General features: G+C 47.1%; 1 protein-coding gene across 2 annotated transcripts in view; it reads right to left on the bottom strand.

Annotated features, from left to right (window-relative positions):
* eya4 (EYA transcriptional coactivator and phosphatase 4) overlaps window positions 1-14,755 on the bottom strand; it is a 194,931-nt gene that overhangs the window by 55,335 nt on the left and 124,841 nt on the right. For both annotated transcript variants that reach the window (XM_064991764.1, XM_064991765.1), the window contains 3 exons: window positions 9,033-9,110; window positions 8,048-8,114; window positions 5,637-5,779 (listed from right to left, as the gene is read on the bottom strand). In XM_064991764.1, coding sequence (XP_064847836.1) covers window positions 5,637-5,779; window positions 8,048-8,114; window positions 9,033-9,110 — 288 coding nt within the window. The remainder of the gene's footprint in view (window positions 1-5,636; window positions 5,780-8,047; window positions 8,115-9,032; window positions 9,111-14,755) is intronic.

The following is a 14,755-nucleotide window of genomic DNA, read 5'->3' on the forward strand; positions in this document are numbered from 1 at the left end:
TGACAGTCCGTAGGCCTGGCCAGTCTGTAGGTGTGAGTGTACCGTAGGTAGACAGTCCGTAGGCCTGGTCAGTCTGTAGGTGTGAGTGTACCGTAGGTAGACAGTCCGTAGGCCTGGCCAGTCTGTGTGTGTGAGTGTACCGTAGGTAGACAGTCCGTAGGCCTGGCCAGTCTGTAGGTGTGAGTGTACCGTAGACAGGTAGGCCTGGACAGTCCGTAGGCCTGGCCAGTCTGTGTGTGTGAGTGTACCGTAGGTAGACAGTCCGTAGGCCTGGCCAGTCTGTGGTGTGAGTGTACCGTGTAGACAGTCCGTAGGCCTGGCCAGTCTGTGTGTGTGAGTGTACCAGTCCGTAGGCCTGGCCAGTCTGTGTGTGTGAGTGTACCGTAGGTAGACAGTCCGTAGGCCTGGCCAGTCTGTGTGTGTGAGTGTACCGTAGGTAGACAGTCCGTAGGCCTGGCCAGTCTGTGTGTGTGAGTGTACCGTAGGTAGACAGTCCGTAGGCCTGGCCAGTCTGTGTGTGTGAGTGTACCGTAGGTAGACAGTCCGTAGGCCTGGCCAGTCTGTGTGTGTGAGTGTACCGTAGGTAGACAGTCCGTAGGCCTGGCCAGTCTGTGTGTGTGAGTGTACCGTAGGTAGACAGTCCGTAGGCCTGGCCAGTCTGTGTGTGTGAGTGTACCGTAGGTAGACAGTCCGTAGGCCTGGCCAGTCTGTGTGTGTGAGTAGGCCTACTGTGTGTGTGAGTGTACCGTAGGTAGACAGTCCGTAGGCCTGGCCAGTCTGTGTGTGTGAGTGTACCGTAGGTAGACAGTCCGTAGGCCTGGCCAGTCTGTGTGTGTGAGTGTACCGTAGGTAGACAGTCCGTAGGCCTGGCCAGTCTGTGTGTGTGAGTGTACCGTAGGTAGACAGTCCGTAGGCCTGGCCAGTCTGTGTGTGTGAGTGTACCGTAGGTAGACAGTCCGTAGGCCTGGCCAGTCTGTAGGTGTGAGTGTACCGTAGGTAGACAGTCCGTAGGCCTGGCCAGTCTGTAGGTGTGAGTGTGTAGGTAGACAGTCCGTAGGCCTGGCCAGTCTGTGTGTGTGAGTGTACCGTAGGTAGACAGTCCGTAGGCCTGGCCAGTCTGTGTGTGTGAGTGTACCGTAGGTAGACAGTCCGTAGGCCTGGCCAGTCTGTGTGTGTGAGTGTACCGTAGGTAGACAGTCCGTAGGCCTGGCCAGTCTGTGTGTGTGAGTGTACCGTAGGTAGACAGTCCGTAGGCCTGGCCAGTCTGTAGGTGTGAGTGTACCGTAGGTAGACAGTCCGTAGGCCTGGCCAGTCTGTGTGTGTGAGTGTACCGTAGGTAGACAGTCCGTAGGCCTGGCCAGTCTGTGTGTGTGAGTGTACCGTAGGTAGACAGTCCGTAGGCCTGGCCAGTCTGTGTGTGTGAGTGTACCGTAGGTAGACAGTCCGTAGGCCTGGCCAGTCTGTGTGTGTGAGTGTACCGTAGGTAGACAGTCCGTAGGCCTGGCCAGTCTGTGTGTGTGAGTGTACCGTAGGTAGACAGTCCGTAGGCCTGGCCAGTCTGTAGGTGTGAGTGTAGTCCGTAGGTAGACAGTCCGTAGGCCTGGCCAGTCTGTGTGTGTGAGTGTACCGTAGGTAGACAGTCCGTAGGCCTGGCCAGTCTGTGTGTGTGAGTGTACCGTAGGTAGACAGTCCGTAGGCCTGGCCAGTCTGTAGGTGTGAGTGTACCGTAGGTAGACAGTCCGTAGGCCTGGCCAGTCTGTGTGTGTGAGTGTACCGTAGGTAGACAGTCCGTAGGCCTGGCCAGTCTGTGTGTGTGAGTGTACCGTAGGTAGACAGTCCGTAGGCCTGGCCAGTCTGTGTGAGTGTACCGTAGGTAGACAGTCCGTAGGCCTGGCCAGTCTGTAGGTGTGAGTGTACCGTAGGTAGACAGTCCGTAGGCCTGGCCAGTCTCTGTGTGTGAGTGTACCGTAGGTAGACAGTCCGTAGGCCTGGCCAGTCTGTAGGTGTGAGTGTACCGTAGGTAGACAGTCCGTAGGCCTGGCCAGTCTGTGTGTGTGAGTGTACCGTAGGTAGACAGTCCGTAGGCCTGGCCAGTCTGTGTGTGTGAGTGTACCGTAGGTAGACAGTCCGTAGGCCTGGCCAGTCTGTGTGTGAGTGTACCGTAGGTAGACAGTCCGTAGGCCTGGCCAGTCTGTAGGTGTGAGTGTACCGTAGGTAGACAGTCCGTAGGCCTGGCCAGTCTGTGTGTGTGAGTGTACCGTAGGTAGACAGTCCGTAGGCCTGGCCAGACTGTGTGTGTGTGAGTGTCCGTAGGCCTGGCCAGTCTGTGTGTGTAGGTAGACAGTCCGTAGGCCTGGCCAGTCTGTGTGTGTGAGTGTACCGTAGGTAGACAGTCCGTAGGCCTGGCCAGTCTGTAGGTGTGAGTGTACCGTAGGTAGACAGTCCGTAGGCCTGGCCAGTCTGTGTGTGTGAGTGTACCGTAGGTAGACAGTCCGTAGGCCTGGCCAGTCTGTGTGTGTGAGTGTACCGTAGGTAGACAGTCCGTAGGCCTGGCCAGTCTGTGTGTGTGAGTGTACCGTAGGTAGACAGTCCGTAGGCCTGGCCAGTCTGTGTGTGTGAGTGTACCGTAGGTAGACAGTCCGTAGGCCTGGCCAGTCTGTGTGTGTGAGTGTACCGTAGGTAGACAGTCCGTAGGCCTGGCCAGTCTGTGTGTGTGAGTGTAGGCCTGGCCAGTCGTAGGTAGACAGTCCGTAGGCCTGGCCAGTCTGTGTGTGTGAGTGTACCGTAGGTAGACAGTCCGTAGGCCTGGCCAGTCTGTAGGTGTGAGTGTACCGTAGGTAGACAGTCCGTAGGCCTGGCCAGTCTGTGTGTGTGAGTGTACCGTAGGTAGACAGTCCGTAGGCCTGGCCAGTCTGTGTGTGTGAGTGTACCGTAGGTAGACAGTCCGTAGGCCTGGCCAGTCTGTGTGTGTGAGTGTACCGTAGGTAGACAGTCCGTAGGCCTGGCCAGTCTGTGTGTGTGAGTGTACCGTAGGTAGACAGTCCGTAGGCCTGGCCAGTCTGTGTGTGTGAGTGTACCGTAGGTAGACAGTCCGTAGGCCTGGCCAGTCTGTGTGTGTGAGTGTACCGTAGGTAGACAGTCCGTAGGCCTGGCCAGTCTGTGTGTGAGTGGCCAGTAGGCCTGGCCAGTCTGTGTGTGAGTGTACCGTAGGTAGACAGTCCGTAGGCCTGGCCAGTCTGTGTGTGTGAGTGTACCGTAGGTAGACAGTCCGTAGGCCTGGCCAGTCTGTGTGTGTGAGTGTACCGTAGGTAGACAGTCCGTAGGCCTGGCCAGTCTGTGTGTGTGAGTGTACCGTAGGTAGACAGTCCGTAGGCCTGGCCAGTCTGTGTGTGTGAGTGTACCGTAGGTAGACAGTCCGTAGGCCTGGCCAGTCTGTGTGTGTGAGTGTACCGTAGGTAGACAGTCCGTAGGCCTGGCCAGTCTGTGTGTGTGAGTGTACCGTAGGTAGACAGTCAGTCGTGAGGCCTGGCCAGGCCTGGCCTGTGTGTGTGAGTGTACCGTAGGTAGACAGTCCGTAGGCCTGGCCAGTCTGTGTGTGTGAGTGTACCGTAGGTAGACAGTCCGTAGGCCTGGCCAGTCTGTGTGTGTGAGTGTACCGTAGGTAGACAGTCCGTAGGCCTGGCCAGTCTGTGTGTGTGAGTGTACCGTAGGTAGACAGTCCGTAGGCCTGGCCAGTCTGTAGGTGTGAGTGTACCGTAGGTAGACAGTCCGTAGGCCTGGCCAGTCTGTGTGTGTGAGTGTACCGTAGGTAGACAGTCCGTAGGCCTGGCCAGTCTGTGTGTGTGAGTGTACCGTAGGTAGACAGTCCGTAGGCCTGGCCAGTCTGTGTGTGTGAGTGTACCGTAGGTAGACAGTCCGTAGGCCTGGCCAGTCTGTGTGTGTGAGTGTACCGTAGGTAGACAGTCCGTAGGCCTGGCCAGTCTGTGTGTGTGAGTGTAGTCCGCCTAGGTAGACAGTCCGTAGGCCTGGCCAGTCTGTGTGTGTGAGTGTACCGTAGGTAGACAGTCCGTAGGCCTGGCCAGTCAGTGTACCCGTAGGCCTGGCCAGTCTGTGTGAGTGTACCGTAGGTAGACAGTCCGTAGGCCTGGCCAGTCTGTAGGTGTGAGTGTACCGTAGGTAGACAGTCCGTAGGCCTGGCCAGTCTGTAGGTGTGAGTGTACCGTAGGTAGACAGTCCGTAGGCCTGGCCAGTCTGTGTGTGTGAGTGTACCGTAGGTAGACAGTCCGTAGGCCTGGCCAGTCTGTGTGAGTGTACCGTAGGTAGACAGTCCGTAGGCCTGGCCAGTCTGTGTGTGTGAGTGTACCGTAGGTAGACAGTCCGTAGGCCTGGCCAGTCTGTGTGTGTGAGTGTACCGTAGGTAGACAGTCCGTAGGCCTGGCCAATCTGTAGGTGTGAGTGTACCGTAGGTAGACAGTCCGTAGGCCTGGCCAGTCTGTGTGTGTGAGTGTACCGTAGGTAGACAGTCCGTAGGCCTGGCCAGTCTGTGTGTGTGAGTGTACCGTAGGTAGACAGTCCGTAGGCCTGGTCAGTCTGTGTGAGTGTACCGTAGGTAGACAGTCCGTAGGCCTGGCCAGTCTGTGTGTGTGAGTGTACCGTAGGTAGACAGTCCGTAGGCCTGGTCAGTCTGTGTGTGTGAGTGTACCGTAGGTAGACAGTCCGTAGGCCTGGCCAGTCTGTGTGTGTGAGTGTACCGTAGGTAGACAGTCCGTAGGCCTGGCCAGTCTGTAGGTGTGAGTGTACCGTAGGTAGACAGTCCGTAGGCCTGGCCAGTCTGTGTGTGTGAGTGTACCGTAGGTAGACAGTCCGTAGGCCTGGCCAGTCTGTGTGTGTAGTGTACCGAGTGTAGGTAGACAGTCCGTAGGCCTGGCCAGTCTGTAGGTGTGAGTGTACCGTAGGTAGACAGTCCGTAGGCCTGGCCAGTCTGTGTGTGTGAGTGTACCGTAGGTAGACAGTCCGTAGGCCTGGCCAGTCTGTGTGTGTGAGTGTACCGTAGGTAGACAGTCCGTAGGCCTGGCCAGTCTGTGTGTGTGAGTGTACCGTAGGTAGACAGTCTGTAGGCCTGGCCAGTCTGTGTGTGTGAGTGTACCGTAGGTAGACAGTCCGTAGGCCTGGCCAGTCTGTAGGTGTGAGTGTACCGTAGGTAGACAGTCCGTAGGACTGGCCAGTCTGTGTGTGTGAGTGTACCGTAGGTAGACAGTCCGTAGGCCTGGCCAGTCTGTGTGTGTGAGTGTACCGTAGGTAGACAGTCCGTAGGCCTGGCCAGTCTGTGTGTGTGAGTGTACCGTAGGTAGACAGTCCGTAGGCCTGGCCAGTCTGTGTGTGTGAGTGTACCGTAGGTAGACAGTCCGTAGGCCTGGCCAGTCTGTGTGTGTGAGTGTACCGTAGGTAGACAGTCCGTAGGCCTGGCCAGTCTGTGTGTGTGAGTGTACCGTAGGTAGACAGTCCGTAGGCCTGGCCAGTCTGTGTGTGTGAGTGTACCGTAGGTAGACAGTCCGTAGGCCTGGCCAGTCTGTGTGTGTGAGTGTACCGTAGGTAGACAGTCCGTAGGCCTGTCCAGTCTGTAGGTGTGAGTGTACCGTAGGTAGACAGTCCGTAGGCCTGGCCAGTCTGGGAGTATGCGGTGTAGACGGTCGACGGCTGCATACTAGTGAACTGGGATTGGCCGGCGTACGCTGGCATGGGCGGGGCTGCCGGTGTGGACAGGATGTGGGGGTAAGGCCTGAGGAGAGGAGAGGAGAGTTTTATAGTAAAATGATATAGTAATAGTGTATTTAATAGTGATATAGTAATATGATTCAGTAATAGTGTATAGTATAGTTATATAGTAATACAGTGATAGTGTACAGTATAGTAATACAGTTATAGTGTATAGTATAGTTATATAGTAACACAGTGATAGTGTATAGTATAGTTATACAGTAATAGTGTATAGTATAGTAATATGATCCAGTAATAGTGTATAGTATAGTTATATAGTAATACAGTGATAGTGTACAGTATAGTAATACAGTTATAGTGTATAGTTTAGTTATATAGTAATACAGTGATAATGTATAGTAATATAATATAGAAATATAGTGATAGTGTATAGTATAGTTATATAGTAATATAATACTAGTGTACAGTATAGTTATATAGTAACACAGTGATAGTGTATAGTATAGTAACACAGTGATAGTGTATAGTATAGTAATACAGTGATAGTGTATAGTATAGTTATATAGTAATATAGTGATAGTGTATAGTATAGTTATATAGTAATATAATACTAGTGTACAGTATAGTTATATAGTAATACAGTGATAATGTATAGTAATATAATATAGTATAGTATAGTTATATAGTAATACAGTGATAGTGTATAGTTATATTATATAATAATAGTGTATAGTAATATAATATAGTAATAGTGTATAGTATAGTTATATAGTAATATAGTGAGAGTGTATAGTATAGTAATATAATATAATAATAGTGTATAGTATAGTTATATAGTAATATAGTAATAGTGTATAGTATAGTAATATAATATAATAATAGTGTATAGTATAGTTATATAGTAATATAGAAATAGTGTATAGTATAGTAATATAATATAATAATAGTGTATAGTATAGTTATATAGTAATATAATACTAGTGTACAGTATAGTTATATAGTAATATAGTAATAGTGTATAGTATAGTAATATAATATAATAATAGTGTATAGTATAGTTATATAGTAATATAATACTAGTGTACAGTATAGTAATATAGTGATATAGTGATAGTGTAGTTATATAGTTATATAGTGATAATGTATAGTAATATAATATAGTAATATAGTGATAGTGTATAGTATAGTTATATAATGATAGTGTATAGTATAGTTATACAGTAATATAATACTAGTGTATAGTATAGTTATATAGTTATATAGTGATAATGTATAGTAATATAATATAGTAATACAGTGATAGTGTATAGTATAGTTATATAGTGATAGTGTATAGTATAGTTATATAGTGATAGTGTATAGTATAGTTATATAGTGATAGTGTATAGTATAGTTATATAGTGATAGTGTATAGTATAGTTATATAGTGATAGTGTATAGTATAGTTATATAGTGATAGTGTATAGTATAGTTATATAGCGATAGTGTATAGTATAGTTATATAGTGATAGTGTATAGTATAGTTATATAGTAATATAATAATAGTGTACAGTATAGTAATATAGTTATATAGTAATATAGTGATAGTGTATAGTACAGTAATATAATATAATAATAGTGTATAGTAATATAATATAATAATAGTGTACAGTATAGTTACTTGGAGGGGTAGATGGGTGGGGAGTACCGGTGTGTTGTTATATAGTAATATAATATAGTAATATAATATAGTAATAGTATACAGCAATAGTATATAGTAATATAATATAGTAATATAATATAGTAATAGTATATAGTAATATAATATAGTAATAGTATATAGTAATATAATATAGTAATAATATAGTAATAGTATATAGTAATATAATATAGTAATATAATATAGTAATAGTATATAGTAATGTAATATAGTAATAATATAGTAATAGTATATAGTAATATAATATAGTAATATAATATAGTAATAGTATATAGTAATAGTATATAGTAATAGTATATAGTAATATCATATAGTAATAGTATATAGTAATAGTATATAGTAATAGTATATAGTAATAGTATATAGTAATAGTATATAGTAATATAATATAGTAATAGTATATAGTAATATAATATAGTAATAATATAGTAATAGTATATAGTAATATAATATAGTAATAGTATATAGTAATATAATATAGTAATATAATATAGTAATAGTATATAGTAATATAATATAGTAATATAATATAGTAATAGTATATAGTAATATAATATAGTAATAGTATATAGTAATATAATATAGTAATATAATATAGTAATAGTATATAGTATACATTACAGGACTTACTTGGAGGGGTAGATGGGTGGGGAGTACTGGTGTGCAGATGGAGGGCTGTATCCACTGCTGGTAATGACTGACAACAATAAACAACAACAAACAACAAATCCGGTAAACAACTGGTAAACAACTGGTAAACAACAACCAATAGACACTGTGTCTGGTCATATTCCTGTTTTGTCATATGGTTCTATTTTGTTGTCATAGAGACGTCATAGGTCAACGCTGACCCCTCTGTCTCTAAACCCTCTCTACATGGGGTTGCTCTGTGTGTGTGTTGTGTTTGCATGCAGTGTGCTGTGTTTGTGTGCTGTGTGTGTGGTTGCATGCAGTGTGTTGTGTTTGTGTGCTGTGTGTGTGGTTGCATGCAGTGTGTTGTGTTTGTGTGCTGTGTGTGTGGTTGCATGCTGTGTGTGTTTGCATGATGTGTGTTTGTATGATGTGTGTGTTGTGTTTGCATGCTTTTTGTGTGTTGTGTTTGCATGCTGTGTGTTGTGTTTGTGTGCTGTGTGTGTGGTTGCATGCTGTGTGTGTGGTTGCATGCTGTGTGTTGTGTTTGCATGCTGTGTGTTGTGTTTGTGTGCTGTGTGTTGTGTTTGCATGCTGTGTGTTGTGTTTGTGTGCTGTGTGTGTGGTTGCATGCTGTGTGTTTGGTTGCATGCTGTGTGTTGTGTTTGCATGCTGTGTGTTGTGTTTGTGTGCTGTGTGTGTTCACATGCTGTGTGTGTTTGCATGATGTGTGTTGTGTTTGTGTGCTGTGTGTGTGTTTGCATGATGTGTGTGTTTGCATGCTGTGTGTTGTGTTTGTGTGCTGTGTGTGTGTTCACATGCTGTGTGTGGTTGCATGCTGTGTGTTGTGTTTGTGTGCTGTGTGTGTGGTTGCATGCTGTGTGTTGTGTTTGTGTGCTGTGTGTGTGTTCACATGCTGTGTGTGTTTGCATGATGTGTGTTGTGTTTGTGTGCTGTGTGTGTGTTCACATGCTGTGTGTGTTACCTGATCCTGCGTAGCTGTCCAGTGTTGTGTCTCCTGTTGTCCTGGCTGTCTCACTGATGTTATTAGGCTCTGTTTTAACTGGAGAGGAAGGAGAGGAGAGAGGTGAGAAGAGAGAGAGAAGAGGAGAGAGAGGAGAGAGGTGAAAAGAGAGGTGATGAGAGAGAGAGAGAGAGGAGAGAGAGGAGAGAGAGGAGAGAGAGAGAAGAGGAGAGAGGAGAGAGAGCGAAGAGAGAGCGAAGAGGAGAGAGAGGAGAGGAGAAAGGAGATAGACACGAAGGAGAGAGAGGAGAGGAGAAAGGAGAGAGGAGATAGAGACGAAGGAGAGGAGAGAGGAAGGAGATGAGAGAGAGGAGAGGAGAAAGGAGAGAGAGGAAGGAGAAAGAGGAGAGGAGAGAGAGGAGAAGAGAGGAGAGAGGAAGGAGATGAGAGAGAGAAGAAGAGAAAGTAGAGAGAGGAGAGAGGATAGAGAAGAGGAGAGGAAGGAGACGAGAGAGGAGATGAGAGGAGAGGTGAAAAGAGGGAGAGAGAGAGAGAGAGGAAGGAGAGGAGAGAGAGGAAGGAGAGGAGAGAGAGAGGAGAGGAAAGATGAGAGGAGAGAGAGGAGAGGAGAAAGAAGAGAGGAGAAAGGAGGGAGAGGAGGAGAGAGGGAGGAGAGGTGATAGGGAGGACAGGGAAGAGAGGAAGGATAGGGTGAGGGAAGAGAGGAGATAAGGAAGAGGGGGGAGAGGGGAAGGATAGACTAGATATGAGGTCATGTGTAGAATAATTCATACAGCACAGCACACATCTACCGTGGAAGATCTCTAGACTGGGGTATTGTAGCTAGCTACCGTGGAAGTTCTCTAGACTGGGGTATTGTAGCTAGCTACCGTGGAAGTTCTCTAGACTGGGGTATTATAGCTAGCTACTGTGGAAGATCTCTAGACTGGGGTATTATAGCTAGCTACCGTGGAAGTTCTCTAGACTGGGGTATTATAGCTAGCTACTGTGGAAGATCGCTAGACTGGGGTATTGTAGCTACTGTGGAAGATCGCTAGACTGGGGTATTGTAGCTACCGTGGAAGTTCTCTAGACTGGGGTATTATAGCTAGCTACTGTGGAAGATCGCTAGACTGGGGTATTGTAGCTACTGTGGAAGATTGCTAGACTGGGGTATTGTAGCTACTGTGGAAGATCGCTAGACTGGGGTATTGTAGCTAGCTACCGTGGAAGTTCTCTAGACTGGGGTATTGTAGCTAGCTACCGTGGAAGTTCTCTAGACTGGGGTATTATAGCTAGCTACTGTGGAAGATCGCTAGACTGGAGTATTGTAGCTACCGTGGAAGATCTCTAGACTGGGGTATTGTAGCTAGCTACCGTGGAAGATCTCTAGACTGGGGTGTTGTAGCTAGCTACTGTGGAAGTTCTCTAGACTGGGGTATTGTAGCTAGCTACCGTGGAAGATCTCTAGACTGGGGTGTTGTAGCTAGCTAACGTGGAAGTTCTCTAGACTGGGGTATTATAGCTAGCTACCGTGGAAGTTCTCTAGACTGGGGTATTATAGCTAGCTAACGTGGAAGTTCTCTAGACTGGGGTATTATAGCTAGCTACCGTGGAAGTTCTCTAGACTGGGGTGTTGTAGCTAGCTACTGTGGAAGATCTCTAGACTGGGGTATTGTAGCTAGCTACTGTGGAAGATCGCTAGACTGGAGTATTGTAGCTACCGTGGAAGATCTCTAGACTGGGGTATTATAGCTAGCTACTGTGGAAGATCGCTAGACTGGGGTATTGTAGCTAGCTAGCGTGGAAGATCGCTAGACTGGGGTATTGTAGCTACCGTGGAAGATCTCTAGACTGGGGTATTGTAGCTACCGTGGAAGATCTCTAGACTGGGGTGTTGTAGCTACTGTAGAAGATCGCTAGACTGGAGTATTGTAGCTAGCTACCGTGGATGATCTCTAGACTGGGGTATTGTAGCTACTGTGGAAGTTCTCTAGACTGGGGTATTGTAGCTACTGTGGATGATCTCTAGACTGGGGTATTGTAGCTACTGTGGAAGATCTCTAGACTGGGGTATTGTAGCTACTGTGGAAGATCTCTAGACTGGGGTATTGTAGCTACTGTGGAAGTTCTCTAGACTGGGGTATTGTAGCTACTGTGGATGATCTCTAGACTGGGGTATTGTAGCTACTGTGGAAGTTCTATAGACTGGGGTGTTGTAGCTACTGTGGAAGTTCTATAGACTGGGGTATTGTAGATAGCTACTGTGGAAGCCTGTATTAGAATTCCACATGCCTTTTCTCTCTCAAACACACACATTGGCCATGTTCAGTTGCCAAATGTTGCAGATAGAAATGCCATGAACAGAGCCAACATGATTCAAATCAAATCATATCAAATCAAATGTTATTTGTCACATACACATGGTTAGCAGATGTTAATGCGAGCGTAGCGAAATGCTTGTGCTTCTAGTTCCGACAATGCAGTAATAACCAACAAGTAATCTAGCTAACAATTCCCAAACTACTACCTTATACACACAAGTGTAAAGGGATAAGGAATATGTACATAAAGATATATGAATGAGTGATGGTACAGAGTGGCATAGGCAAGACGCAGTAGATGGTATCGAGTACAGTATATACATATGAGATGAGTATGTAAACAAAGTGGTATAGTTTAAAGTGGCTAGTGATACATGTATTACATAAAGATGCAGTAGATGATATAGAGTACAGTATATACATATACATATGAGATAAATAATGTAGGGTATGTAAACATTATATTAGGTAGCATTGTTTAAAGTGGCTAGTGATATATTTTACATCAATTCCCATCAATTCCCATGTGGCTGGAGTTGAGTCAGTGTGTTGGCAGCAGCCACTCAATGTTAGTGGTGGCTGTTTAACAGTCTGATGGCCTTGAGATAGAAGCTGTTTTTGAGTCTCTCGGTCCCAGCTTCGATGCACCTGTACTGACCTCGCCTTCTGGATGATAGCGGGGTGAACAGGCAGTGGCTCGGGTGGTTGTTGTCCTTGATGATCTTTATGGCCTTCCTGTGATATCGGGTGGTGTAGGTGTCCTGGAGGGCAGGTAGTTTGCCCCCGGTGATGCGTTGTGCAGACCTCACTACCCTCTGGAGAGCCTTGCGGTTGTGGGCGGAGCAGTTGCCGTACCAGGTGGTGATACAGCCCGACCTGATGCTCTCGATTGTGCATCTGTAGAAGTCTGTGAGTGCTTTTGGTGACAAGCCAAATTTCTTCAGCCTCCTGAGGTTGAAGAGGCGCTGCTGCGCCTTCTTCACCATGCTGTCTGTGTGGGTGGACCAATTCAGTTTGTCTGTGATGTGTACGCCGAGGAACTTAAAACTTACTACCCTCTCCACTACTGTTCCATTGATGTGGATAGGGGGGTGTTCCCTCTGCTGTTTCCTGAAGTACACAATCATCTCCTTAGTTTTGTTGACGTTGAGTGTGAGGTAATTTTCCTGACACCACACTCCGAGGGCCCTCACCTCCTCCCTGTAGGCTGTCTCGTCGTTGTTGGTAATCAAGCCTACCACTGTTGTGTCGTCCGCAAACTTGATGATTGAGTTGGAGGCGTGCGTGGCCACGCAGTCGTGGGTGAACAGAAAGTACAGGAGAGGGCTCAGAACGCACCCTTGTGGGGCCCCAGTATTGAGGATCAGCGGGGTGGAGATGTTGTTACCTACCCTCACCACCTGGGGGCGGCCCGTCAGGAAGTCCGGTACCCAGTTGCACAGGGCGGGGTCGAGCTTGATGACGAGTTTGGAGGGTACTATGGTGTTAAATGCTGAGCTGTAGTCAATGAACAGCATTCTTACATAGGTATTCCTCTTGTCCAGATGGGTTAGGGCAGTGTGCAGTGTGGTTGAGTTTGCATCGTCTGTGGACCTATTTGGGCGGTAAGCAAATTGGAGTGGGTCTAGGGTGTCAGGTAGGGTGGAGGTGATATGGTCCTTGACTAGTCTCTCAAAGCACTTCATGATGACGGAAGTGAGTGTTACGGGGGAGTCGTTTAGCTCAGTTACCTTAGCTTTCTTGGGAACAGGAACAATGGTGGCCCTCTTGAAGCATGTGGGAACAGCAGACTGGGATAGGGATTGATTGAATATGTCCGTAAACACACCAGCCAGCTGGTCTGCGCATGCTCTGAGGGTGCGGCTGGGGATGCCGTCTGGGCCTGCAGTCTTGCGAGGGTTAACACGTTTAAATGTTTTACTCACCTCGGCTGCAGTGAAGGAGAGTCCGCATGTTTTGGTTGCGGGCCGTGTCAGTGGCACTGCATTGTCCTCAAAGCGGGCAAAGAAGTTATTTAGTCTGCCTGGGAGCAAGGCATCCTGGTCCGTGACTGGGCTGGTTTTCGTTTTGTAATCCGTGATTGACTGTAGACCCTGCCACATACCTCTTGTGTCTGAGCCGTTGAATTGCGATTCTACTTTGTCTCTATACTGACGCTTAGCTTGTTTGATTGCCATGCGGAGGGAATAGCTACACTGTTTGTATTCGGTCATGTTTCCGGTCACCTTGCCCTGATTAAAAGCAGTGGTTCGCGCTTGCAGTTTCACACGAATGCTGCCATCAATCCACGGTTTCTGGTTTTGGAATGTTTTAATAATTTCTATGGGAACGACATCTTCAACGCACGTTCTAATGAACTCACTCACCGAAACAGCGTATTCGTCAATGTTGTTGTTTGACGCAATACGAAACATATCCCAGTCCACGTGATGGAAGCAGTCTTGGAGCGTGAAATCAGATTGGTCGGACCAGCGTTGAACAGACCTTAGCGTGGGAGCTTCTTGTTTTAGCTTCTGTCTGTAGGCAGGGAGCAACAAAATGGAGTCGTGGTCAGCTTTTCCGAAAGGAGAGAGGGGCAGGGCCTTATATGCATCGTGGAAGTTAGAATAGCAATGATCCAAGGTTTTACCAGCCCTGGTTGTGCAATCGATATGCTGATACAATTTAGGGAGTCTTGTTTTCAGATTAGCCTGGTTAAAATCCCCAGCTACAATGAATGCAGCCTCAGGATATGTGGATTCCAGTTTGCAAAGAGTCAAATAAAGTTCGTTCAGAGCCATCGATGTGTCTGCTCTGGGGGGAATATATACGGCTGTGATTATAATCGAAGATAATTCCCTTGGTAGGTAATGCGGTCGACATTTGATTGTGAGGAATTCTAAATCAGGTGAACAGAAGGATTTGAGTTCCTGTATGTTTTGTGATCACAACACGTCTCGTTAGCCATAAGGCATACGCCCCTGCCCCTCTTCTTACCAGAAAGATGTTTGTTTCTGTTGGCGCGATGCGTGGAGAAACCAGCTGGCTGCACCGACTCCGATAGCATCTCTCCAGTGAGCCATGTTTCCGTGAAGCAAAGAACGTTACAGTCCCTGATGTCCCTCTGGAATGCTACCCTTGCTCGGATTTTATCAACCTTGTTGTCAAGAGACTGGACATTGGAGAGTAGTATGCTAGGGAGTTGGCGCGCGATGTGCCCGTCTACGTAGTCTGACCAGAAGACCGCCTCGTTTCCCTCTTTTACGATGTCGTTGCTTTGGGTCGCCGGCTGGGATCCATTCCGTTGTCCTGGTTGAAAGGCAGAACACAGGATCCGCTTCGCGAAAGTCATATTCTTGGTCGTACTGATGGTGAGTTGACGCTGATCTTATATTCAGTAGTTCTTCTCGACTGTATGTAATGAAACCTAAGATGACCTGG

This window comes from Oncorhynchus masou, chromosome 16 (genome assembly GCF_036934945.1).
Source record: "Oncorhynchus masou masou isolate Uvic2021 chromosome 16, UVic_Omas_1.1, whole genome shotgun sequence".
NCBI lineage: Eukaryota > Metazoa > Chordata > Actinopteri > Salmoniformes > Salmonidae > Oncorhynchus > Oncorhynchus masou.